This window comes from Podarcis tiliguerta (genome assembly GCF_965153285.1).
Source record: "Podarcis tiliguerta genome assembly, chromosome: 13".
Classification (NCBI taxonomy): Eukaryota; Metazoa; Chordata; class Lepidosauria; order Squamata; family Lacertidae; genus Podarcis; species Podarcis tiliguerta.
In genome coordinates, this window is record NC_139546.1 from 13,531,249 (window position 1) to 13,556,351 (window position 25,103).

At 47.0% G+C, this 25,103-nt stretch overlaps 1 protein-coding gene across 6 annotated transcripts in view; it reads left to right on the forward strand.

Annotated features, from left to right (window-relative positions):
- Positions 1-25,103, forward strand: part of ARHGAP27 (Rho GTPase activating protein 27) — a 66,017-nt gene that overhangs the window by 26,314 nt on the left and 14,600 nt on the right. For 5 of the 6 annotated variants that reach the window (XM_083407606.1, XM_083407603.1, XM_083407605.1 and 2 more), the window contains 7 exons: positions 15,866-16,315; positions 16,959-17,153; positions 18,108-18,212; positions 18,779-18,846; positions 19,793-19,880; positions 21,359-21,463; positions 23,051-23,149. In XM_083407606.1, the coding sequence (XP_083263732.1) occupies positions 15,866-16,315; positions 16,959-17,153; positions 18,108-18,212; positions 18,779-18,846; positions 19,793-19,880; positions 21,359-21,463; positions 23,051-23,149 (1,110 nt within the window). Of the gene's footprint in view, positions 1-2,439; positions 2,573-15,865; positions 16,316-16,958; positions 17,154-18,107; positions 18,213-18,778; positions 18,847-19,792; positions 19,881-21,358; positions 21,464-23,050; positions 23,150-25,103 lie in introns of those variants that run through there. The other variant, XM_083407608.1, reaches the window with a different exon arrangement.

Consider the following 25,103-nt stretch of genomic DNA (forward strand, 5'->3'; position numbering starts at 1 on the left):
AAATCGTGCTCCGGCAGCGTGGCGGCAGCAGAAGGCCCCCTTAGCTAAAGTGGTGCTTCAGGTTAAGAACAGTTTCAGGTTAAGAACGGACCTCCGGAACGAATTAAGTACTTAACCCAAGGTACCACTGTAACTCAATCTGTCAGCTGGATGGGAAGCTGTGTTTTTTGTGGTTACATGGGAGAATTTGAATAAACAAACAGAAGCACCACACACTGATAATACAGAAATCAGGCTTAAGTAGAGAGATATGACAGTGACAATATTATGCACACTCAACTTGCTAGGCCTGTTAGTCTCCCCTCAGTACCACGATCTGTTCTTCTAAGTAAACATGCAAATGGTTGCACTGTGAATCACCTGTTTTATTTTCAGTTTTCTTGGGCTAGAGCCCACTTTGCGAAGTCTCCCACGAAGGCATCCTGTTAAGATTGAAGAGGGTTGTTGATGGATTGCAGTACCTGTAGATGCTTTAAGCGTAGAGGTATTTAGGCGAGGGTAGGAGAGATGGACAGTTTGATTGTCTTGAAGTACCAGCACGTGATGAGTTGCTTTTTTATGTGGATTCTCGAGTTTACCACTTGGTTTCGCTAACCAGCACCTCCTGTCCAGCCCTCAGCACCCTGCTTCTTGGGAATGTTAAAATTCAGGTTTATTGCAGCGGGTGCCTCAGAGTTCTTGTTGGCCTCTGATTTAATTTCTTGCGCATAACTGCTTTGCAAAACACACCCAGTGATCTAATACTTCACGGGCCGCATGCAAACACGTCAAGGTCAGAGTAACTGTGAGGAGGGTGTGTTCAAACTACCCAGTTTCTCCCTCTCTTTTAATAAAGTACCCTGAGTTGCTATAGCGCTTTTTGTCTCAAATATGATGTATCCTTCCTGTCTCCTGTGTTGGAATATATTTTAGCTGCCGTTTTTGTCATGGGCTTGTGCCGATGTCATTATGAAAGGTCATTGGCATACAAAAACAGAGTCTGGTTCTGGGGTCACTAGCCCCACCATTATTATGGTCGCGGGACTAAGATTTCATAGAATCATAGATCTGTAGAGTTTGAAGTGACCCTGAGGGTCATCTCGTCCAACCCAGTGCCGGATTTACGTTTAAGCTAAACGAGCTATAGCTTAGGGCCCCCTCTCTTGGGGGCCCCCAAAAAATTTAAAAGGGGAAAAAACTGAATGTACATTTCCAAAATATAAGATGTAAAACAAATAAAATAAAACCTACATACAGCAACAGTGTTTTGTGTTGTGTAGGCTCCTATGATGTAAGTAATGGCCTGCTAGCCTGCTCCCTAAAATATCACTGGTTTGCTCATTTCTATATATAGGGTGCCTACATTCTGCATATGGGACACGGATGGCGCTGTGGGTTAAACCACAGAGCCTAGGGCTTGCCGATCAGAAGGTCGGCGGTTTGAATCCCCGCGATGGGGTGAGCTCGGTCCCTGCTCCTGCCAACCTAGCATTTCGAAAGCACATCAAAGTGCAAGTAGATAAATAAGTACCGCTCCAGCGGGAAGGTAAACGGCGTTTCCGTGTGCTCCTCTGGTTCGCCAGAAGTGGCTTAGTCATGCTGGCCACATGACCCGGAAGGTGTACGCCGGCTCCCTCGGCCAATAAAGCAAGATGAGCACCGCAACCCCGGAGTCGGCCACGACTGGACCTAATGGTCAGGGGTCCCTTTACCTTTTTACATTCTGCATGTGCGAATGGCTTTAGATACCTATTACCATATAGCATACATTCAACACAAAAAACAACGACAATTTGTTGTTGACATATAAAGTAGCTTAGGGCCTCATCAAACCTAAATCCGGCCCCGTTCTAACCTGCTGCAATGTAGGAATATGCAGGTGTCCCATCCAGGCGTTGAACCTGCAACCTTGGTGTTATTAGCACCACACTAATACTGAGCTCAGGTGTATCGAATCCCCCGACGGCGTGAGCTCCCGTTGCTCGGCCCCTGCTCCTGCCAACCTAGCAGTTCAAAAGCACGTCAAAGTGCAAGTAGATAAGTAGGTACCACTCCCTCGGCCAATAAAGTGAGATGAGCGCCGTAACCCCAGAGTTGGTCACGACTAGGCCTAATGGCCAGGGGTCCCTTTACATTTTAACTGTTGGAATGTAGGGCTCCCAGGTCAAAAAACGTAGGACTTGCAGAGGGACTGAATCCTTGGCATTTCCCTGCGCATGGCCCCAGGAGCATAGAGGAGGAAGTCTTGATGACTGACTATGAAACTGTCAGTAGAGCGCATTAGGTAGGACTTAACGCCCCTGTTGTCACAGCAACTGATCTATCCCACAAACCTCAACAGGAAACCTGCAGAAGGCAATCGGCGAGGGTTCTTGTTTTGTGCACTGCGTTGTGTTGTTCCTTCCCTCATGATTGGCCGGTGGTTGAGAAAGTAAATTCTCCCTTTCCCGCCCGCCCTCAGCCATTTTCTCCCCATTAAGGCGCTGCGTCTGGGTTCTGTGACATACCTTCTTGGCTGGCGTTGGCCATGGGCGACTGGGTCCCCAGAGCGTTTTCCCGGCGCAAATCACGTCGCCCGCCTGACCTTCCCAAGGTATGGTGATGTGGGAAAGGTAGATAGTTGCTAACTAAGTCAAGAGTGCGGCTTAGCGCTGGCTTTTGAGGTGGTGCAGAACTTGCCTTGTACTCCATGGACTAGGGCTGGAAATATGTGGATGTGTTAGGGCAGGCACCCCCAAACTCGGCCCGCCAGATGTTTTGGGACTACAACTCCCATCATCCCTGACCACTGGTCCTGTTATCTAGGGATGATGGGAGTTGTAGTCCCAAAACATCTGGAGGGCCGAGTTTGGGGGTGCCTGTGTTAGGGCCTCTGGGCATGTGCAGAGTGTTTGCGCTCTCTCTCTGTTGAATAGCTGCAGTGGGTCCCTTGCATATCTGGGGCTAGGAATATGAGATTCCTAGGGAAGTTCATGCACGCCTTTTAGAAAGTAGTCAACAAGGGGGAAGGGTATTCCAATTGCTGATTAAAATACATTACACCATGTTTAGAAGAGGTGGTGGATGATAGGAAATTCATAATAATTTCCACTATGTAAAATCCACCCCCCCTCACCCCAAAGCTCTGGGGCTCTATCCCATGATTGTCAGAAGATGGGCCTACGCAGGATTCCCCATCGCAGCACCTCTGTGACTGGTAAATCTATTTATTTAGTCTAGATTTTATATCCTGTCTTTCAAAAGTGAACATTTTTGCACAAGAAGGTGCACAAGGTAGACAAGCCAAACATAATATATATGCATATATAACAAAAATATGTAGGAATAATTCTAGTCAGTGTTTAACTGTGTTGCTTTGAACGTATGCTTTATATTTGTCTTTCATCAGTAATGTTTTATCCTGGGTTGTTTTTACTTGACGTTTTAACGTGTTTATAAACCGCTTTGGGGTTTTTTTTCTTAAGAATATACAGCGGTAAAGAAATGAGATAAATAATAAATAAAATCTAATGAATGTAGTAACTAGTCAACTAAAACATTGAAACATCCGCCGCTCCCTGTACAAGAGTCTCAAGACTACAGCTCCCAACATAACTTAAAATACAATTACAGCAAAAACAGTGCCACAGATTTCAGCAGATGTGCCTTGTCAGATTTCTGTGGAAAGCACAGGAGTCCTGTAGATTAGAGCAGCGAGCCCGTTCTTTGACTACATTCAATGCTCCATGCAGCTGTTATAGTGGGAAGAGGCCAGTGGGCTAGAGTATTTACCGCTGCTTTTCTAAACAGTGGCATGCTATAATAATAATAACAATAATATTTTTATTGTTTATATGCCACCCATCTGACTGGATTACCCCAGCCACTCTAGGTGACTGACAACAAATTGAAACACAGTAAGACATCAAACATTAAAAACTACTACTACTACTACTACTACTAATAATAATAATGCTATATGTTGATGGGAAAGTTGGCTTCTGGAAATGTTTAGAGGTGGGAAATCCTGATGTATCCACTCTTGGCCAGGCCTAGAACTTGCTCTGCGTTTTAAGTGTTGCATGAAAAAGTGTTTCACAATCTGCTGCCCCTCCTCCCCCCCCCCCCCGCACCCAAAAGCACCGTGAACTGAAAGTTGGTGCCCTGTCAGGAAAAACGTTAGGCTGCAGTCCCATATCTAGTCATAAGCCCTACTGAGCTTGCTTCCAAACAGACTTGTGGAGCTTTGCACCTTTGGACAAGGAAAAGCCTTTTCAGGACCTGAACTTTGCTCAGGCAATTTAGAGCTGTTTGGGGTTTGCTCTCCCTCCTTCTCCTCCTCCCCGCATTGGCAAGACTGAGACAGGAAGGGGAAGTAAAAATGCCAAAGGTCTAAATTTAGTCAGGGACAAGAAAGTGGGGGCTATTATGATAAATGGAGAGCTGAGCTAATTTTCTCTCTGAAGAGATTTTTCTGGGGGTTTTTTTAATATCCCTCTTCCCCAAAGACCATTACAGCGGTACCTCGGGTTACATATGCTTCAGGTTACACACTCTGCTTCAGGTTACACACTCCGCTAACCCAGAAATAGTGCTTCAGGTTAAGAACTTTGTTTCAGGATAAGAACAGAAATTGTACTCCAGCGGCGTGGCGGCAGCAGGAGGCCCCATTAGCTTAAGTGGTGCTTCAGGTTAAGAACAGATTCAGGTTAAGAACAGACCTCCGGAACGAATTAAGTACTTAACCCGAGGTACCACTGTATCTGAATATTTCTGTGGTGCCCTAATAATACTGCGCCCTGCAACGAGACTGAAGAATACCAGACCTTCTAATCCAACCCCAAAGGACACAGTAAATAAATCAGCCTTTTACAATCTGTTTAAAAGAGACCAGAGATGGGGCTTGTGTGCTATCTCTTGGAATTGAGTGCAGTAATTGGGGGGGGGGGGGGAGCTTTTTTATTTTATTTGCTGGTGCTATACTCCAAAGAGCAGTTTGGAGGGCTGCAATGACCCATTTGCGGCCTAAAGAGCAGGTCAGTCTGGCTGGAGTCACGGCCACAATTACCTGGGACTTGCTCTGTAGGAATAAGCATGCATGAGATCGCAACTGTTTGAATTGTACTGAGGTCTTCGAGCAGTTTGCATGACTGTTTGGTTGTTGTTTAGTCGTTTAGTTGTGTCCGGCTCTACGTGACCCCATGGACCAGAGCACGCCAGGCACTCCTGTCTTCCACTGCCTCCCGCAGTTTGGTCAAACTCATGCTGGTAGCTTTGAGAACACTGTCCAACCATCTCGTCCTCTGTCGTCCCCTTGTGCCCTCCATCTTTCCCAACATCCAGGGAGTCTTCTCTTCTCATGAGGTGGCCAGAGTATTGGAGCCTCAGCTTCACAATCTGTCCTTCCAGCGAGCACTCAGGGCTGATTTCCTTCAGAATGGATAGGTTTGATCTTTTTGCAGTCCATGGGACTCTCTCAAGAGTCTCCTCCAGCACCATGACTGTTAGCTGGCCACTAAAAATATTTGAAGTGACGTTTTTCCTGCGTTCCAAGAGCTTCATTCAGTTTCTTTGTGATCCTTAATACAGACCAGTAACGTAGGCCGGCCTTGACCACAAAGTGGGGTTTCTATATCCAGAGACAGTTTACTTTTGAATGCTAGATTCTGAGCATAGGGTCCTGCTTTCATGTTCTGCCTCTGGGACTGGCTGACCTCTCTTGGAGACAGGGTGCTGGCCTAAGGGAGACAGTGGCCGCATTGCAACAGTCCTGTTTTGCTCTCCATGTTCAGGCCTGCAAAGATCCAGTTGCCACCGTGGCCCTGATGGTGGCCCCAGTTAAAAGTGGCCCTGGTGGTGTTTTAAGCGGAGTGATTTGAAGAGAGCACAAAATAGGTTTTCTCTGCCTCCACCCATGTCTGCTGTTGGGGGTGAAATCTGGCGCCTCCACTTCCTTCCATAAACTCAGCCAGGGCTTTCCAGGGCACAGCTGCAGAATTGCATTCAGTGGTAGAATATGCAGAGCAATGATTCCCTCGCTATCATCAGGTCACCGTTTCTCCTCCAAATCTGGCTCTGAAGTTTTGCAAAGAAGGAACACTGTACCCCGTGCCCATATTTCAGGTCCAGATTTGTTGAGAGTGGAGGGTTATTTCTTATTCTGTTAGTATTTTCCATTGCATGCCAGCAAATTCAGGTTGTGCAATTCAAGGCCTTGTGCAATAAACTCAATTCCCCCCAAATATTGGATTATTTTTGCAATAGGAAAGGTGGTGAGGAAATGTCATGAGAAGTGTGGGTTAATACTTGCACCAGCCGCTCCGTAAACAAATCGGAGTGAATGTTTGTTCAATAGCCCAGGTTGTCTAATCTCCCTGCAAACAGATCGGGGTGAGTGCTCAATAAACAGGTTGTCTGGAAGCGCCTTGAGACCAGTCTTGATCTGACCACAGTGATCCATGCGATGGTCACCTCCAGGCTTGATTACTGTAACTTGCTCTACGCAGGGCTGCCCTTGAAGCTGACCCAGAGACTCCAGCAGGTGCAGAATGCCACAGCGAGGCTCCTTACAGGGTCCTTGCCGCGGGATCACGTTCATCCAGTGCTTTACCAGCTGCACTGGCTCCCGGTGGAGTACCGGGTCAGGTTTAAGGTGCTGGTTTTGACCTTTAAAGCCCTAGGACCCTCGTACCTACGGGACCACCTCTCCTGGTATGCCCCGCGGAGGTCCTTAAGGTCCACAAATGACAACACTTTGGAGGTCCCAAGCCGCAGGGTGGTTAGATTGGTCTCAGCTAGGGCCAGGGCCTTTTCAGTACTGGCCCCGACTTGGTGGAACACTCTGTCTCAAGACACTAGGGCCCTGCGGAACTTGACATCTTTCCGCAGGGCCTGCAAGACAGAGCTGTTCCACCTGGCCTTTGGTTTGGACTCAGTCTGACCCTTATGTTTCCCTCCCCTTCTGGTTTTGATTTATGGGCTACTATTAAAATGGGACGCGGGTGGCGCTGTGGGTAAAAGCCTCAGCGCCTAGGGCTTGCCGATCGAATGGTCGGCGGTTCGAATCCCCGCGGCGGGGTGCGCTCCCGTTGTTCGGTCCCACGCCTGCCAACCTAGCAGTTCGAAAGCACCCCCGGGTGCAAGTAGATAAATAGGGACCGCTTACTAGCGGGAAGGTAAACGGCGTTTCCGTGTGCGGCTCTGGCTCTCCAGAGCAGCGATGTCACGCTGGCCACGTGGCCCGGAAGTGTCTCCGGACAGCGCTGGCCCCCGGCCTCTTGAGTGAGATGGGCGCACAACCCTAGAGTCTGTCAAGACTGGCCCGTATGGGCAAGGGTACCTTTACCTTTTTTTATTAAAATGAGGCTGCATTTTAAATTGTATTTTAACCCGTATTTTAATAAACTGGTTTGTTTGTTTGTCCCCTCCCCCCCATTATATTTTATTGTAATTTTATTGGTGTTAGCCGCCCTGAGCTTGGCTTTGGCTGGGGAGGGCGGGGTATAAATAAAAAAATATTATTATTATTAATAATAATAATATGAATATGAATAGATGCCTAGCTCACGACTGAAAGAGATTTGACCCAAAGATAGCTGAATCTATGTGCTGCCTTTGTGTTGTGTAGGGTGAGTTGTGGGAGCCATACAGTCCACCCTGCTGCTCCACTTGGACTGATATTCTCCCCCCCAGCCTTCTCTCTGCCTCGGTAGTTCCTCTTGGCTGGGTTGAGTTTTGCAACCTGGGATCTATTTATGTCCTCAGCCCTCGGCCGTCGCCTGCCCAAGAATAAAGCAGCCACTTCCCCCATTCAGAGTCAGCTCAAAGATTCTTGTCTGCGTGCCTGTTTCTGTTGTAAGCTCCTAACATCTTTGTGAGCCAACACCCACTGGCTCTTAGCGCTCCCAGCTCGGCTCAAGGAGAATGCCCGTCTGAACTGTTGAACTTTGTCCATGCTTGGATGACCTCTCAGCTCTGCCTTTCATGTTTTCGGTTTCGGGAACATAGGAAGCTTCCTTCTACAGAGTCACCCCATTGTAGTTATACCCTTAACCCATACTTCTCTAGTGTCCTGGATTTGACTTTCCAATTGGAAGCTGCCTTTTCCCTTATCACCCCTTATCATTTCCCTTATCACGCCCCCCCCCCCACATCCATTCACATGTCTTTCTCTTCTTCCTGAATGTGTCTTTTTTTATAGAATAAACTTTACTGGTTTTTCAGTTACATACTCTACATACAGGTATTGTATTACATTTTACATTTATACTTGCTCCTAAGAGCTGACTTCCCTCCTTCCTTCTTCTGGCTTTTTTATATCACCTCTAAATTTTTTGCATTGTCTTCATCCATTTTGTATACAGTGGTACCTTGGGTTACAGACGCTTCAGGTTACAGACTCCGCTAACCCAGAAATAGTACCTCGGGTTAAGAACTTTGCTTCAGGATGAGAACAGAAATCGTACGGCAGTGGCACAGCGGCAGAGGAAGGCCCCATTAGCTAAAGTGATACCTCAGGTTAAAAACAGTTTCAGGTTAAGAACGGACCTCCGGAACGAATTAAGTTCTTAACCTGAGGTACCACTGTATTGTTCTTCTTCTTCCATATTTGTCCATGATACGTCTATAAACAAATAAGTCCTTCTATATATACAATTCCTGTTGTCTGTCTATATTCATTTACAACTACTATTATTTACATTACTCACATTATACATTTTACTTCTTCTTTTTTATTTATCCAATAATTTTCTTTGTATTTCACATTATGAGGTTTATTTCAATTCTACTGGTTTCTCTATCTCACCTTATTTTTCCTATGCACGACATAAATTTTTCCCATTCTTTCTGAAATGTTTCATCGCCCTGTTGTCGAATTTCCCCCGTTAATTTAGCTATTTCTGCATATTCCAATACCCTCTGTCGCCATTCTTCTACTGTTGGCAATTGTTGTTGTTTCCAAACCTGGGCTAATAATAACCTCACCGCTGTTGTTGCATATAAGAACAATTTCTGATCATTCTTAACAATAACTCTGGCTTTTAAAAAAATGTATATCTAAAGATCTTCTTTAGGTCATTGTATATGTTTTCCCAGTAAGTTTTTACCTTATCACATGTCCTCCTGGATGTGTCTTACTTTTACTTCTAAATTTGTGGGCAGTGTCTGCTTTTTATTTATTTTTCTGCGGCATTTAAAACTGTCACATATCCTTTTCATGAATATATGCATTTTTACAGACCCTTTACCTGGTACATGAAAGTTTTGTGCCCATTACTAGGCTGGAGAAGTGCAAAATTTGGACAAGTGTGAAATTTGAAGGATGGCTGTCATTTGGAAAGTGCAGATTAGGGTGGTTTGCCTTCAAATGTGAACTGAATTGAATCTCTTCCCCTTTATGCACATCTTTCCAGCGTATTTTTTGGCTATGTGCACATTGGCCGCTTGAAACATAGCGAGGGTCACAGAGTGGGAAGAGATACCTGCTTGGTAATTGGGATGTGGGTGGCACTGTGGTTTAAACCACTGAGCCTCGGGCTTGCTGATTGGAAGGTCGGCAGTTCGAATCCCCATGACGGGTTGAGCTTCTGTTGCTCTGTGCCAGCACCTGTCAACCAAGCAGTTCGAAAGCATGCCAGTGCAAATGGATAAACAGATACCGCTGTGGCGGGAAGGCAAATGGTGTTTCCGTGCGCTCTGGTTTCCATCACGGTGTTCCGTTGTGCCAGAGGCGGTTTAGTATTCTGTATACATGACCTGGAAAGCTGTCTGTGGACAAACGCCAGCTCCCTCAGCCTGAAAGCTTGATGAACGCCGCAACTCCATAGTTGCCTTTGACTAGACTTAACCGTCCAGGGGTCCTTTACCTTTACCTTTCCTTACCTGCTTGGTTTCCCTGCGCCAAACTGAAGCTGTCGTCTGCGCTTGTGCGACAGCTGTCTGAAATGTACACACCTCAGCTTAACTGCGGCTTGCATTTTCAAACTGGGTGGTTGCTGCTTTTCAGGAAAGCGCATATTTCTCTAGAAGCGACAAGATACCTGTAGATTGTAGTTAACATCATGTGTACTCTGCTTCAAACACCAGAACTGGAGTGAGCAATAATGCGTACACAGCCGCTCTATTCCCCAGTTACTAACTATAGGCCTGGATAGCAAAAACAACCCTACACATTTCCTGTCAAGTGTTTCCCACTTCTGAGTGGCGAGAAACTCCAACACCACAGCTTTTCCTATTAATGAGAAAAAACCAGATTCACAAATACCGTATTTTTCACCCTATAGGACACACTTTTTCCCCTCCAAAAATGAAGGGGAAATGTGTGTGCGTCCTATGGGGCGAATGCAGGCTTTCGCTGAAGCCTGGAGAGTGAGAGTGGTCGGTGCGCACCAACCCCTCTCGCTCTCCAGGCTTCAGGAAGCTATCCCCCCAGCCCGGCAAGCTCCCAGAGCGATGCCGAAGCTGCACTCTGGGACCCGTTCTGGGGGCTGGGGTAGGGGGAAGCTCGGGCTTCCCCTGCCCCAGCCCCGCGCCTGGGGGGGGGATAATTTCCCCCCCTTTATTCCCCCCCCCAAATCTAGGTGCGTCCTATGGGCCGGTGCGTCCTATAGGGCGAAAAATACGGTAGATTAGGGCAGTACCATAAATGCAGGTGTGCCTCAGTAATGCAGGTCTTTATTCTATGTCTGATTCCAAACAGCGGCTGCAGCTGTCACCGGCAGCTGCAGAGGTGCTAATGAGTTAATTCTGGCTAAATTCCTAGCTTTACTTTCTAGAATCACAGAATTGTAGAGCATGAGGAGACACTGGGGGGTCATTTAGTCCAACCCCCTGAAGTCCAGGAATCCTGCGCATAGCCACCTCCGAGTGGGCTCGAACCACCAACCTTCTGGTTAACAGCCAGACGCACTCTTTAAATTCAGCTTTCTAATCAACCCTGGGTAGCTGGGCCTAGTTATCATTTGCATTTTCCCTTGATGCCCCAGATGTCAAGTCTAGCCTCAGTTTCCATGCCCAACCTTGAAGGCAAGCTGCTTATTTGGGAAGCCATCCTGTTGAGAGGGAATGGTCTGTTTCTGGCTGGGTAGCTCAGTCGGTAGAGTATGAGACTCTTAAATCTCAGAGTTGTGAGTTCGAGCGCCACGTTGGGCGAAAGATTCCTGCGTTGCAGGGCGCCGTGATGTCCCTTCCAGTTCCACAATTCTGTGGATGTCGGTGTGCAGTTCCTAAAGAGCTGGGTCCACTGCTTCCACCTGTGAATGTAGAGATCAGCACTCCCTATTTGCACATGGGTAACACAGGTGGCGCTGTGGGTTAAACCACTGAGCCTAGGACTTGCCGATCATAAGGTCGGCAGTTCGAATCCCTGCGATGGGGTGAGCTCCCATTGCTCGGTCCCTGCTCCTGCTAACCTAGCAGTTCGAAAGCACGTCAAAGTGCAAGTAGATAAATAGGTACCGCTCCGGCGGGAAGGTAAACGCGTTTCCGTGCGCTGCTCTGGTTCGCCAGAAGCGGCTTAGTCATGCTGGCCACATGACCCGGAAGCTGTACGCCGGCTCCCTTGGCCAATAAAGCGAGATGAGCGCCGCAACCCCAGAGTCAGTCACGACTGGACCTAATGGTCAGGGATCCCTTTACCTTTACCTTTAACCAAGGTCTAGTAGCAACTCGTGCACAGAGGAAGCTGAGTGAGGATGCGTGAGCAGAGGTGCCAGTAGGAAGCTGCAGACTGAACTCACTATTCAAAGCGGGCAGGGAGGAGGTGTCACTGCTTGAGCATGCCGACAAACAACTTTCTCTCAGCTGAGAAGCAGCTGGCTGTATAGTTTTGCAGTGATGACTGATCGAAACTCGGCAACGCATCTCGTATAATGATCAAGGCTGAGTCCTGGCACAGAAAAGCCGGTCCCACAGCTAGGCTCTGATTCACTCTCAGCACTTGCTCAGAGGCACTCTTTGCCCCTGTTGCACATGTTCAGGGACTCGGGCTTGACACCAGCGAACAGGCTCTGGGGTGAGGCCTTCAATCAAATGGGACTCCCGAATCGGAGGTGCCCTGCTTCAGCCCTTGGGCAGCTCTCAGGGTCCTGGCAGGGCTCATCACTGATGAATTATAGAATTGTAGACTGGGAAGGGGCCCTGGGGGTCACCAACCCCCTGCAATGACATCTGCCCTGGGCCTGCGTTCCAATTCCTTTATCCTTTCCTGGCTGGATCTAGGCACCCTTTTATTCTCCCTCGTTACCCCTGTCTCAGTGTTGCTCTGGGGCATCAAGGGAAAATGCAAATGATAACTAGGCCCAGCTACCCAGGGTTGATTAGAAAGCTGCCATCACAACCCTGTGATCATCATCTGAGCCTCTCCTTTGTGTGCCTCCCCCATGAGAGGTCCGTAGGGTGGCAACCTGAGAACAGGGCCTTTTCTGCAGTGGCTCCCTGTTGGTGGAATGCTCTCCCCAGGGAGGCTCGCCTGGCGCCTTCATTGCATATCTTTAGGCCCCAGGCAAAAACATTGCAACCATCTGTTTGGCTGATAAACATTCTGTGGCCTTTTAAATGTGTCTGTGGGTTATTGGGTTGTTTTCCTTTTTACATTTTTGTTTTGTACTTTTATGCTGTGAACTGCCCTGCGATTTTCTGCTGAAGTGTGGGACGCGGGTGGCGCTGTGGGTAAAACCTCAGCGCCTAGGACTTGCCAATCGCATGGTCGGCGGTTCGAATCCCTGCGGTGGGGTGCGCTCCCGTTGCTCGGTCCCAGCGCCTGCCAACCTAGCAGTTCGAAAGCACCCCAGGGTGCAAGTAGATAAATAGGGACCACTTACTAGCGGGAAGGTAAACGGCGTTTCCGTGTGCTGTGCTGGCTCGCCAGATGCAGTTTGTCACGCTGGCCACGTGACCCAGAAGTGTCTGCGGACATCGCTAGCCCCCGGCCTCTTGAGTGAGATGAGCGCACAACCCTAGAGTCTGGCAAGACTGGCCCGTACGGGCAGGGGTACCTTTACCTTTACCTTTTACTTTTATGCTGTGAACTGCCCTGCGATTTTCTGATGAAGTGGGGTATACAAATCCAGCAAACCTGGAGCCAGCCCACAATATTTGACCTATCATCTTCCCTCCCTTAAATACAGTGGTACCTCGGGTTAAGAACTTAATTCGTTCTGGAGGTCCATTCTTAACCTGAAACTGTTCTTAACCTGGGGTACCACTTTAGCTAATGGGTCCTCCCGCTGCCGCCACACGATTTCTGTTCTCACACTAAAGCAAAGTTCTTAACCCAAGGTAATATTTCTGGGTTAGCGGAGTCTGTAAACTGAAGCGTCTGTAACCTGAAGCATCTGTAACCCGAGGTACCACTGTAGAGAGAAATTTAGCAGATGAAGCTCTCCTGACATGGAGCTAAGATTATGCCAAGAGTATCACTTATTTTCAGGCTGAGGCCAATGCAAGAAAGGTAGTAACTCTAGCTATGAGCTGAGAGATATGGAAAGTGGGGGAAAGTACTGAACTTGGCAAAGATAAAAGGAGCTGTTTTGGGAGCTGCATGGCAAGGGGGGGGGGAAACCACCTTGATATTTCAGGGGCACAGGGTAACTGTTTGTTACTTGGGATGTAGGTCTGCTTGCTTGGAGTACTATAGAAAATTCTGCAAACTTCCTTTGCTGTCTCACCACAGAGCAAACAGATCCTAGCAACTCCTGTTTACCAGGAAACACGAAACAATATAAGTTTAATGTTTTAAATGGTTGGTTATATTTATTTACAACATTTATATGTTGCCATTAGTAAAAGCTTTCTCTGTGTAGTTCACAAATAAAAGGTTTAAACCATGAAGTGTAAAGAATGGAATGTAACCAAGACGCAGAGTAAGCACTGAGAAAACCACAAATTAAAAATAAAACTAAACCTATTTTAAAGGAAATCAGAATTGAGGCAGCCTAAAGAAGAGGAAATACTTCAGAACTGGCACAAAAAACGGAGATTCCCTGGGCAAAAGCCTTTTTTTATGCTGCATTGCCTAGATCCATATTTATCTTTCTTTTTAATGGATCCTTCCTTTCAACTTGTAAAGAAATTTTCTCGATGTAATGGTGTACAGTCTGGCCTACAGTTATATGCTTGCACAGGGAGTTTTTTTGTACATGTACCGTTTCCAAGAGTCCTTGTTTCAGAAGTCTCTTGCTCCATTTCAAAATAGTCGGCCTGTGTTGCTTAATTTTCCTCTAGTTGCTGCATTCAGGTAAGTTTCAGGAAACGAACAGGCTGCCCTCCCCGTGAACCCCCTTTGGGTTTCTCAGGTACATCCTCCAATAGACAGAAGCGGGTTTGATAGGGAGAAAGGACTACCAAACCTGTTAAGTTGTGGGTGAACATATCAGACGACACAGCGATTCTTCAAACAGCTCTTGTTTATTCGCAGGCCAGGACAGAACTGAACTGAAGGGCTCAGTCAGCCTGCTTATATAGAGCTCCAGTACCACGTTACTGTAACAACTTTCTAAAACTATCCAATCACTGAACGTCACTTTCGATCCTTCATTTGCATAACTATCTACAGTATCCATCCAATCACTGAACGTCACTTTCAATCCTTCATTTGCATAACTATCTACAGTATCCCCCTGCTGGCCCAGAGTGAGAACTTCAGTACATAACAAAACCCACTTTTGGAACTGGGCCATTCATTGCTGGACACAACTGCGAAGGGCCAGGCTTGTAGCAGCCAAGCAGACTAGCTGGAGAACCAAGGAAAACCAAACCTCATTGTGAATCGCTCTTGGGACATTAAAAACTGAGGGCAGTTCTGTCAGACTGTCATTGTACTGGGGTGGGATTCAGTCACATCCTGGCAAATTCAGGTTGTGCATTTGACTAGAAGGTCGCTTTCCCAAAAGGTCAAGCCTTTTGCTGTAAGGAAAGTGATGGGGGAAAGCTCCTGAAAATGTGGGGTGGAACTTGCTTTGATGCACCGTTGTCTGGCCTCCCTGCAAGCAGATCTGAGTGACTGCTCAGGTCGTCTGGAAGCACCCTGAGTTAGCATTACCTAATACGAGAAAATGCGAGGAATATCAATCAATCAATCTTTATTACGGTCCAGAGACCCAACAAATCGTTACAAAGCAATGCACAATTCAGACAGCCTACCTCCAGGTTAAACAAGCATTTTGTTCAGACTTAAAGATAGGGATGGGACGCGGGTGGCGCTGTGGGCTAAATCACAGAGCCTAGGGCTTGCAGATCAGAAGGTCAGTGGTTCGAATCCCCGCAACAGGGTGAGCTCCCGTTGCTCAGTCCCTGCTCCTGCCAACTTAGCAGTTCAAAAGCACGTGAAAGTGCAAGTAGATAAATAGGTACCGCTCCGACGGGAAGGTAAACAGCATTTCTGTGCGCTGCTCTGGTTTGCCAGAAGCGGCTTAGTCATGCTGGCCACATGACCCGGAAGCTGTCTGCGGACAAACGCCGGCTCTCTCGGACAATAAAGCAAGATGAGCGCCGTAGCCCCAGAGTCGGTCACGAGTGAGCCTAATGGTCAGGGGTACCTTTAGCTTAAAGATAGGGATCATTGGTTCTTGCAACCACCGATAAAAACTTCACCACTGCTTATGTTCTAGCGATTGTCTAGTCTTCCAATAGGAACCTGACATAGTGAGCCTCTGATTTTCCCGGGAAAGGTACCAGCAAGGGTAATAGAAGAATATAGGAAATACAACTTATAGGAGCTAATGACAAGGGAAGTTTGGGCGTTACAAAAGATGAAGCATGACCAGCTGACCACATCCAGCTGACCAAACATTAGAAATCCGGCACGTTTCTGTGGATTGGAGGCTTTGGGAGTCCTGCCTCTGTGTGTCACGTAATTGTGTGATGATGCAGTTGGCTGACAACGACTTCTTTTATTTCTTATTTTCAGCCTCAGCCAAACAAGGAGGTGGCTGAAGATCCTGTGTATGTGAATCTCCAGGAGCTCCAGTTGGAACGGAGTCCCTCCACTGCGAGCAAAACTGAATCCATACCCCAGCCCCACCTCAGCAACCCCCCGGCGAGCTGGGAGACCCACACGGACGCAGGAAGTGGCCGCTTGTTCTATTACAATTCGGCAACCGGCCAAACGACCTGGGAGCCTCCCTTTGACGGTCCTGCCGGCGGCGGGAGTCCCCCTCCTTCTTGCTCTCCCTTGCTGGCCCTCAGCCCTGCCACACCTGCCGAGTGGGACCAATATGTAGACGAGGCCAGCGGGCAGGTGTTCTTCTACAACACATCGACTGGCGAGACGTCGTGGGACGCACCCCGGATGGACGAAACCCTCAATTATCCGGAGATGCAGCCTGCGTTTGTGCCTTACAGCCCTGTGGATCGGAGGGTAAATGTCGGGGAGGGGTCTACTGGGTCTTAGGGTGGGGAGCAAATTCTGATGCATAGCTGTCAAGCGTCCCTTATTTGGCGGTACAGTCCCTTATCCCAGTGCCATTTCCCGCTGTTGTCCCTTATTGATGATATCCCTTAAATAAGCTACTGAAGGTAATGGGGCCCTTTCTATGTCCAGCTGTTCTTTGTCAACAACGAATTGTTGCCTTTTTTGTGTTGAATATATGCTATATGGTAATTTATGGACCTAATAGGTATCTAAAACCATTTGCATGCAACAAAATATGTATTTTATCAAAGTAATTGTTGATCCCTTATTTTGGCTGCTGATCCCTTATTTTTGAGGCTGCTGGCCCCTTATTTTCAAATCTGTAAGTTGACAGCTATGTTCTGATGCAGTAGATAGCCCACTGAAGTCTAGTTCATGTAATGAGGACTGAGGACAATCTACGTCCAGGGATGAGACCAGTGCCAGATTTATGTACGGTATAAGCCAGGGGTAGGCAAACTAACCTAATGGTCAGGGGTCCCTTTACCTTTTTCTTCTGGGGGAAGATTCTCTAAGGAGATTTAAGAACCCCTGAATTATTGTTTGACAACATGCTGTGTGCTGATCTCTTGTCTGAAACCTCCTTCAGCCGCCAACTCCAGAAACTGACTACCCCAACCTTTCTCCCGATGAACTTGAGCCCTACCCTGAAGAAGATTATTCTCCGGTTGGCTCCTACCAGCCGCTGGACGGACTCTGCGTTCCCTCTGCATACCAAGGCTGGCCGTCCTATGGCAACCAGGAAGGACTGGTGTTTGATGGTGACCAGTATGCCTCCAACCCGGTAAGGAGGGCTCGGAAAGCCTGTGGGTCTGTGCACTGGGGTAACCATGCTCCATCCATTTGCCACGGTTTGCCATGCTGTCGTTTGTTCAGGGTTGCTGGGAGTTGTCACTCCAGGAGGGGGAACTACAGTACCCAGAATTCTTTGAGGGGAAAGAGCGTGTGCAGAGTCACTAAGCACAGAGGAGGAGATAAGCATTCCCAAATGGAAATAAGCGTAATCTTATTCCACCAACGGCTACTTTGGCCACCCAGCTGTAAAAGCACAGACCTGTTTGCCAGCTGCCTTGTAACACCCTTAAATCTTCTGTGTTTCTGCCCCCTTCTACAAACTGAAGAAGGCTGGAGTTTATTCCCCATTTTAACCAGAAAGTGTGTCCTCTTGGCTGGCCTGTTGTTATAGCCACTAGTTGTCATGGGTCATTGAAAAAAACCGCTTGAGGCCTTTGATTCCCATTAAGGAAATGTCAGATGATCATCACTGAAAGTTATAGCAAGTGATCATGTTATACAAAACATTATCGTAAGTGGTCAATGAAACTAGCAACCCTGTGAAAATAACAAATGCCACCTTTTTTAAAGCTGGCAAGATCCTGAGCCTGTTTTAAAAGCTGCTTTGGGGGCAGAAATTCAAGGTGAAGATTCTTCTTCTGATTTGGGGATTAAGCTTTGAAGAAAGTCAAAATTCAGTTTTTCCTCTGTTTTCTGTTTCTGGTAGCCCTTATTAAATGGTATGGACTAGCTGATGGCAAGGCTTTTCTTCTGTGGTAATATCAACACAGGGACACGGATGGCGCTGTGGGTTAAACCTAACGATCAGGGGTCCCTTTACCTTTAATATCAACACAAACACAGGAATATTTGGGCAGGGCTTCAAGGGCGCTGTGGGCTGATCAGCAGCTTGTAACATGCTCCTGTTCTGTGTTGCTCCTGCTAATAAAAGGATATCTTCCAGGTCGCTGCATCCGGCCACCATCACCACAGTACCAGCAGTGGGTCCAGCCTGGACAGCAGCCCTTTTGGAAACTGGGTACCCTTCTCTGGGCCAAAGGAGGGACAGGTAAGGAAAACCCTCAATTGTCTTGGACTGGTGGAGGAAAATCTGAAGTGGGAATTCATATCCCATTGAGGAAGGGATATATACGGGTTTCCTGATCCTTCCTGCATTTTGAACTACAAGGTTCATATGTGAAAAGATTAGGGTGGGGGAGAGAAATGAATAAGATGCTATAGGGTGGTGAGCTAAGGACCCAATTTCCTTCCGCTCCATAAAGAGTCAGCTGATAACTCTTGTGGCCACAATTCCCACTTCTTCCATTTCTCTTCTGTTTTCTCTTGATTGGTAACTGGGAGACTGGGCATCACATGTAAGACCACATCTGCAAACATACTGGTACATTTAAATTTAATATATAGTCCTTTAAATATTGGATGTGGCCTAAGGGCATTCCCCAGGCGGCTGTTTTATATTCTTGCAGGGTGTGTTTCAAATGTATGGTGTGTACACAGATTTTCCTCAGCATTAGGAATGGGATTAGGAATGGGAAAGGGGGTGAATAATGTTACGGGATCTCCCCAACAGCCAGGACAGATTTAAACTACAGCCTTTTCCTCCCCTCCGCTCAGTTAAAAACGCTTGAAAAGGCTGGGATGCTCTTTCGGACAAAGACTGCTGATAAAGGCAAACGCCAGAGGTAAGAATGATTTGTTTGTGTGCATCTCCTTCTGATCTTGGGGTTTGGGGCAGGTTGGTATGGGGTCAATCAACCCCCCAGGTATCCTGGATCCAAGCTGTTTGAAAACCTCCTTTTTTCAAGTGGGTGTTAAAGATGTGTCCTTAATTGAGAAGGTGTGTTTGGTTTTGAAAAAAAGTTTTTAATGCAAATGTTTTTTTAAACAACGAAAGCTTGTAGGCCCCATCTTGAATCAGAGGCAGCCTAGTTTCTTTCACGCCAGGGAGTGACTTCTTTTGTGTAAACAGAGCTGGGATTTCATTGCAGGATTGTTGTGGGATAAACAGCGCTGCACAAAACAGCAGTGCTTTAATTCCGTTTCCAGCTGATTGCAGAAGGGCAGTTCTAAAAGGCCCTAGGGTGGAAAGGACTTCTGTCCGTGCAGCAAAGCATTTTCTGTGTGTTCAGCAGCTCAGGCTCACCATCTTGTCTTCTTCCCACATCTCTCCTTGAACTTTGCTGGTCCTCTGTCTCTTCCTCCTCCCCAGCCCTTCCGTCTCCTCCTTTCTGCCCTGCTTGGACTGTTTCCTTGGAACTGACCTCAGCTTGGCTTCCTGGTTCTGTCTCCATCTCTTCCTTCGACCAAATGCCATGGCCTGGTTCCCTCAGTTGAGAAGTCCTACCTTCTGCCTTGCTGACTCTTCATCAGAGGCCCTGAACTTGCGGAGAGGTGCATGGCATGAGACCTGGATGTTGTAATAATTGCATGTGTGAACTCTCCCTAATGCCAAAGTTGGTGACAGAAATGCGGAGCGAGGGGCGGGTGGAAGGGAATCAGGATAACTGAGGGTAGGAGAACCTTTTCCCTTGAGGCAGACAGAGTTCCTCTCCTCCGTTTCACGCTGCTCAGTTAGCACTGCTCTGTGAATGAGGTTTCCTTTTCTTCCTTCCCTTTCTCCCCTCTTAGGAAGAATTGGAGTTCTTCATGGACAGTCCTGGAAGGTGGTGTCTTGACTTTTTTCAAGGACTCAAAACACTCCACGTCTAGCAGTGTGGTGAGTCCTCAGCCCTGGCTTGCTGCTCCAGTCGAAAGGCAGACAGTGGAGGCAGCTCCACCAAACCTCAGCCTTCCCCCAGCTGCCTGCTGTCTTATTATTTGTACCCCTCCCATCTGACTGGGTTGCCCGAGCCACTCTGGGCAGCTTCCAGCTTATACCAAACCATAATAAAACATCCAGCATTAAAAACTCCCCTATACAGGGCTATCTTCTGATGTCTTCTAAAAGTTAGATATTTGTTTATTTCCTTGACATCTGATGGGAGGGCGTTCCACAGGGTGTGGGTGCCACTACTGAGAAGGCCCTCTGACTGGTTCCCTGCAACCTCACTTCTCGCAGTGAGGGAACCGCCAGAAGGCCCTTGGAGCTGGACCTCAGTGTCCGGGCTGAACAATGGGGGTGGAGACGCTCCTTCAGGTCTAGTGGGCCGAGGCCATTGAGGGCTTTATAGGTCAGCACCAACACTTTGAATTCTGCTCGGAAACGTACTGGGAGCCAATGTAGGTCTTTCAGGACCGGTGTTATAATGTCTCGGCGGCCACTCCCAGTCACCAGTCTAGCTGCTGCATTTGGGATTAGTTGCAGTTTCCGGGTCACCTTCAAAGGTAGCCCTTCGTAGAGCTCATTGCAGTAATCCAAGCGGGAGATAACCAGAGCATGCACCACTCTGGCAAGTTATGATATGTTAAAATGAATATAAAATTATTGAAATGTATAAAATTGAAAATCATAAATAAAATACATTAAAATAATAATAAAAGGCAACTTACAACATGAAAAGATTTAGATAACTACACACAAGACAAAAGCAGATGCTCCGCTGTTGATCTGTGACCCAGTGTGAACGCCTAGCGTGGGTGTGGGTGCCACTACCGAGAAGACCCTCTGCCTGGTTCCCTGTAGCTTCACATCTCGCAGTGAAGGAACCGCCAGAAGGTTCTTGGAGCTGGAGCCCAGAGTCCAGCTTAACAATGGGGGTGGAGACACTCCTTCAGGTATACAGGGCCAAAGACGTTTAGAGTTTTAAAGGTCAACACAAACACTTTGCATTGTGCTTGGAAACGTACTGAGAGCCAATGATCTTTTAAAACCCCTCCAGGCTGCTCTAGTTTGTTCTGTGGTACTTATCCAAGTCACTGCTTGCATGCTATTGTCGTCCAGAGGGACTATAGCACAGCAAAAGCAGGGCATCTCCTCCTGCCCAATCTTTGTGGTATGTAAAAAGTTGCAGGGTTTCAGAAGGAAGTTACACAATATGCACTGGCTGGAAATTCAGCTGTGTGACTGCCCCAATAGCATCATGAGCACAAACCATCATAAATGCACAATAAAAAGGGTGTCTGGAAAGCCCCATAATTTCTCTGCAGGGTATAATTTGATGGGTAAGTGGGTGGGATTTTTGTTTTCTCTGTAGTTGTGAGCAGTCATAAAATGTGGACTTCCATGCTGCTTCTGTCTCCTACCTTCACCCTCAGAAACATCCCTCCGTGTTGAGTAGCCCTGAGCACACTGTGGATCTTAGTGGAGCAACACTTTCTTGGGCTGCAAAAGACAAGTCGAGCAAAAAGAACGTCTTGGAGGTAAAGGATGGTGGTCCCCATCTCTGCTTCTGTTTCCATAGCAACAGATGATGGCAAAATGCATGGAGGAGGAAGCAACACAGGCCTGTGCTGCTCACCAGGCAATCTGTCTGTTACACATGCCTGAATGTGGTTATTCCTGCAAATATCAATTCAACAAACTTATCTTCACTGGGAAAAAGGGAACACACATTTTAAAAAACAGACAGACTTTTAAGGCAGTCTTAATGCTGATGGTACAGATGAGTTTTGGCCACAAAACCACAACACTCCATCTTCCAAGCATCTTCCTCTATGAAGACTAGACTTATCAAAAGTGAATCTTGTCATTTCCTAAATACGGGCCACTTCTTTAAAATGAAAGTTATGGTTGCCGTGCGATGTGTCTTGCGCTGCATCGGTTACAAAATGCAAAGATTAGTGCCGGGAGTCCATATTTGTACATGGCAACCTGGTTTCAAGTGGTGGGGAAACCTAGCCGAGTCTTTTTCCCTGTGAAAGCCTGTCTCTGGAGCTGCCAGGCATATGATGAGCCTGACACTGCTCCTCTGTAAGATGTGTCCTGTGCGTTTCCAGTGACCCCGTTGGAACATGAAGGAAACTAGCAGCAAATCCTAGGTGCAGAAAGTAAATCTCACACTATATAAAGCTTCAGTAACTTCATTTCCACGTTTGATGGTGGCGCTGTGGGTTAAACCACAGAGCCTAGGACTTGCCGATCAGAAGGTCGGCGGTTCGAATCCCCACAACAGGGTGAGCTCCCATTGCTTGGTCCCAGCTCCTGCCAACCTAGAAGTTCAAAAGCACGTCAAAGTGCAAGTAGATAAATAGGTACCGCTCTGGCGAGAAGATAAATGGCATTTCAGTGCGCTGCTCTGGTTCGCCAGAAGTGGCTTAGTCATGCTGGCCACATGACCCGGAAGCTGTACGCCGGCTCCCTCAGCCAATAAAGCAAGATGAGTGCCGCATCCCCAGAGTCGGCCACGACTGGACCTAATGGTCAGGGGCCCCTTTACCTTTACCTTTCTGTGATTAGCTGGAAGAGGTTCTGTATGAGCTCAATGCTGTCCAGCAATGTCTTGTTCCCACAGCTAGTATCTTCTACAGAAAGGGTGGTTAACCCAATAGCCCATGGTCCATATCCAGCACCCCCAAATCTTGTTTTATGGCCCCTAAGATTCCCCTTCATTTATTATTTAAAACAATTTAAAAAAAATAAAAAGTTAATGCCCCACAGACCCCTCAAATTTGCCCATTTATTTTATAACATCATATTTTACATAAAATTACCCACTGCTCCCGGAGGTCTCACCCTGTGATGTCAAAAGGGTTTCAGTAGTCCCTTAACCCCACCCTTCTCCAATTTGTGCATTATATGGCAGAGTTGCTGGGCTAGAGGGCAGGCTTTGCGGTTTAGCTCTGAGGTCTGGCACCGTTCACCTTTTAGAAATTTTGAAGTACAGGAGCGTCCTCAGTGAGAAACCCCTGAGAATTGTACTGAATCTGGGGGGCATTTGGCTGAGTTCTTGGGGTTGTGGTGAGCATCTTCTGTCTGGATGTCACAATCACATGGTTCCTCTGTTCCAGCTGAAGACACGGGAGGGATCCGAGTACCTGATCCGGCATGATTCAGAGTGCATCATCAGCACATGGCAGAAGGCAATTGCTGACAGCATCAGTAAACTGGTGAGAGTGGGGCTTGTCCCATGTTTTTATCACAGGTAGGGCCGGCCCACCCATGTGGCAAGGTGAGGCAACTGCCTCAGGTGGAAGAATCCACAGGGACAGCAGATCCCGATGTCAATCTTTCTCCCCCCCCCCTCTTTTTCCTTCCTTCACCCCTTCTTTCCTGTCAAGGAGTAGGCTGCCATTTTGCGGTCTGCCTCAGGTGCCAAAATGTCTTAGGCCAGCCCTGAATGTAAGATACCTCAGTTGGGTTCCTGTCAGGTGTTTTTATGGCAGACATAGCTTAGGGAGTTAGCAAGGACTTCCAGGAAGAGGGAAGCATAGATCCTGGGGGGAGAGGTAGGCCTTATGTTCATCAAGGGGGAAAACAAATGTTTTGTGCATCAAGTGTAAACAAGGTTGGTCTGAATGTGACACAGAGGTGTACTGCCTCAGGTATCTGATTGTGTGTAATATGAAAGGCTGTGTTGCAGTTTTCCCCCTGGAAACAATTAAATCAGGAAATTACATGGATTCCACACCCACACCCACACACCCAATGCCATTTGGATCTGATTTAGTATGCTTATTTGACTTTTCTGTTTAGTTTAGGGCCATGTTAAAATTTCATGCTGTATGAAAATCTCAGAAGTTATTCCAATGGCCCAATATTTTGAATCTTCTTTCCTAATGAAGTTCAAATTAAGCACGTTGCAAACCTAAGCATTCTCACTCAGATCTCACTTAAGTTCAAGTGTGTTAAAGGCTGCAGCATTAATGTGGTGTTTGAATGTTCCATTCAAGCAACTTCAAAGCTTTACTTGGAAATTATTCTTATTTTTGTGAATCCTTAAGACATGACACCTCAGTGGCACGCAATTCTCTTCCATTTTATTTTTTTAAGGCTTGATTTACAACTTTGAAATTGCCCAGTTTCATTGGCATTGTATCCACGCGTTGTATTGCTAATTAATTTTGTGAAACACATATTTGGAAAATGGAAACAAATGCAACACTGGAAAATTTCATTGAATAGTCTTCAATAAAACTACAATTAAAGAGAGAGGACGCACACTGGAAAGTTTCCATTGTAGAAAATTTCCGCCCCATGTTGCTAATTAAGGGGCATTAAATAATTAGTTTATTACGTATTCTGTTTTCTTTTTTGCCATTTGATTTTCTGTCTTGATCAGCTTCTATGTGTTATTAAAAATACTGTGTAATTTTTTTTAAACTAGTTTGTGCATTGGGGAAGGACAGCTCAGTCTGCTTCTGGTTTGTTTATTCATAAGTCATTTCCTTCCTGTTTCTGCATCACCCTGCAATTTTATTTTTTAAAAGCAACCTACAAAAATTTGCATGTTGGGTACACATTTTAAATAAAAAACGTGTGTCAGTATAATAACGATGTTGCTAACTACCAGTAAGGGCAACTAGATTGGTTCACTTAGGAATGTGGACCTAATGAAATCTCTGAGCATCTCTAGTTTGCATATTCTGTGTTATTTGAAGATCTTTACCATTTCTTTTTTTAGGGACGCAGGTGGAGCTGTGGGTTAAACCACAGAACCTAGGACTTGCTGATCAGAAGGTCGGCGGTTCGAATCCCCGCAACGGGGTGAGCTCCCGTTGCTCGGTCCCTGCTCCTGCCAACCTAGCAGTTCGAAAGCACGTCAAAGTGCAAGTAGATAAATAGGTACCGCTCTGGCGGGAAGGTAAATGGCGTTTCCGTGCGCTGCTCTGGTTCGCCAGAAGCGGCTTAGTCATGCTGGCCACATGACCCGGAAGCTGTATGCCGGCTCCCTCGGCCAATAAAGCGAGATGAGCGCAACAACCCCAGTCGGTCACGACTGGACCTAATGGTCAGGGGTCCCTTTACCTTTACCTTTACCATTTCTTTATTGTTTCGTTTTCACAAGAATTCAGTCAGGAAGCTTCCATCAATTGGCAGCCAATTCATGGGAGATATTTTATT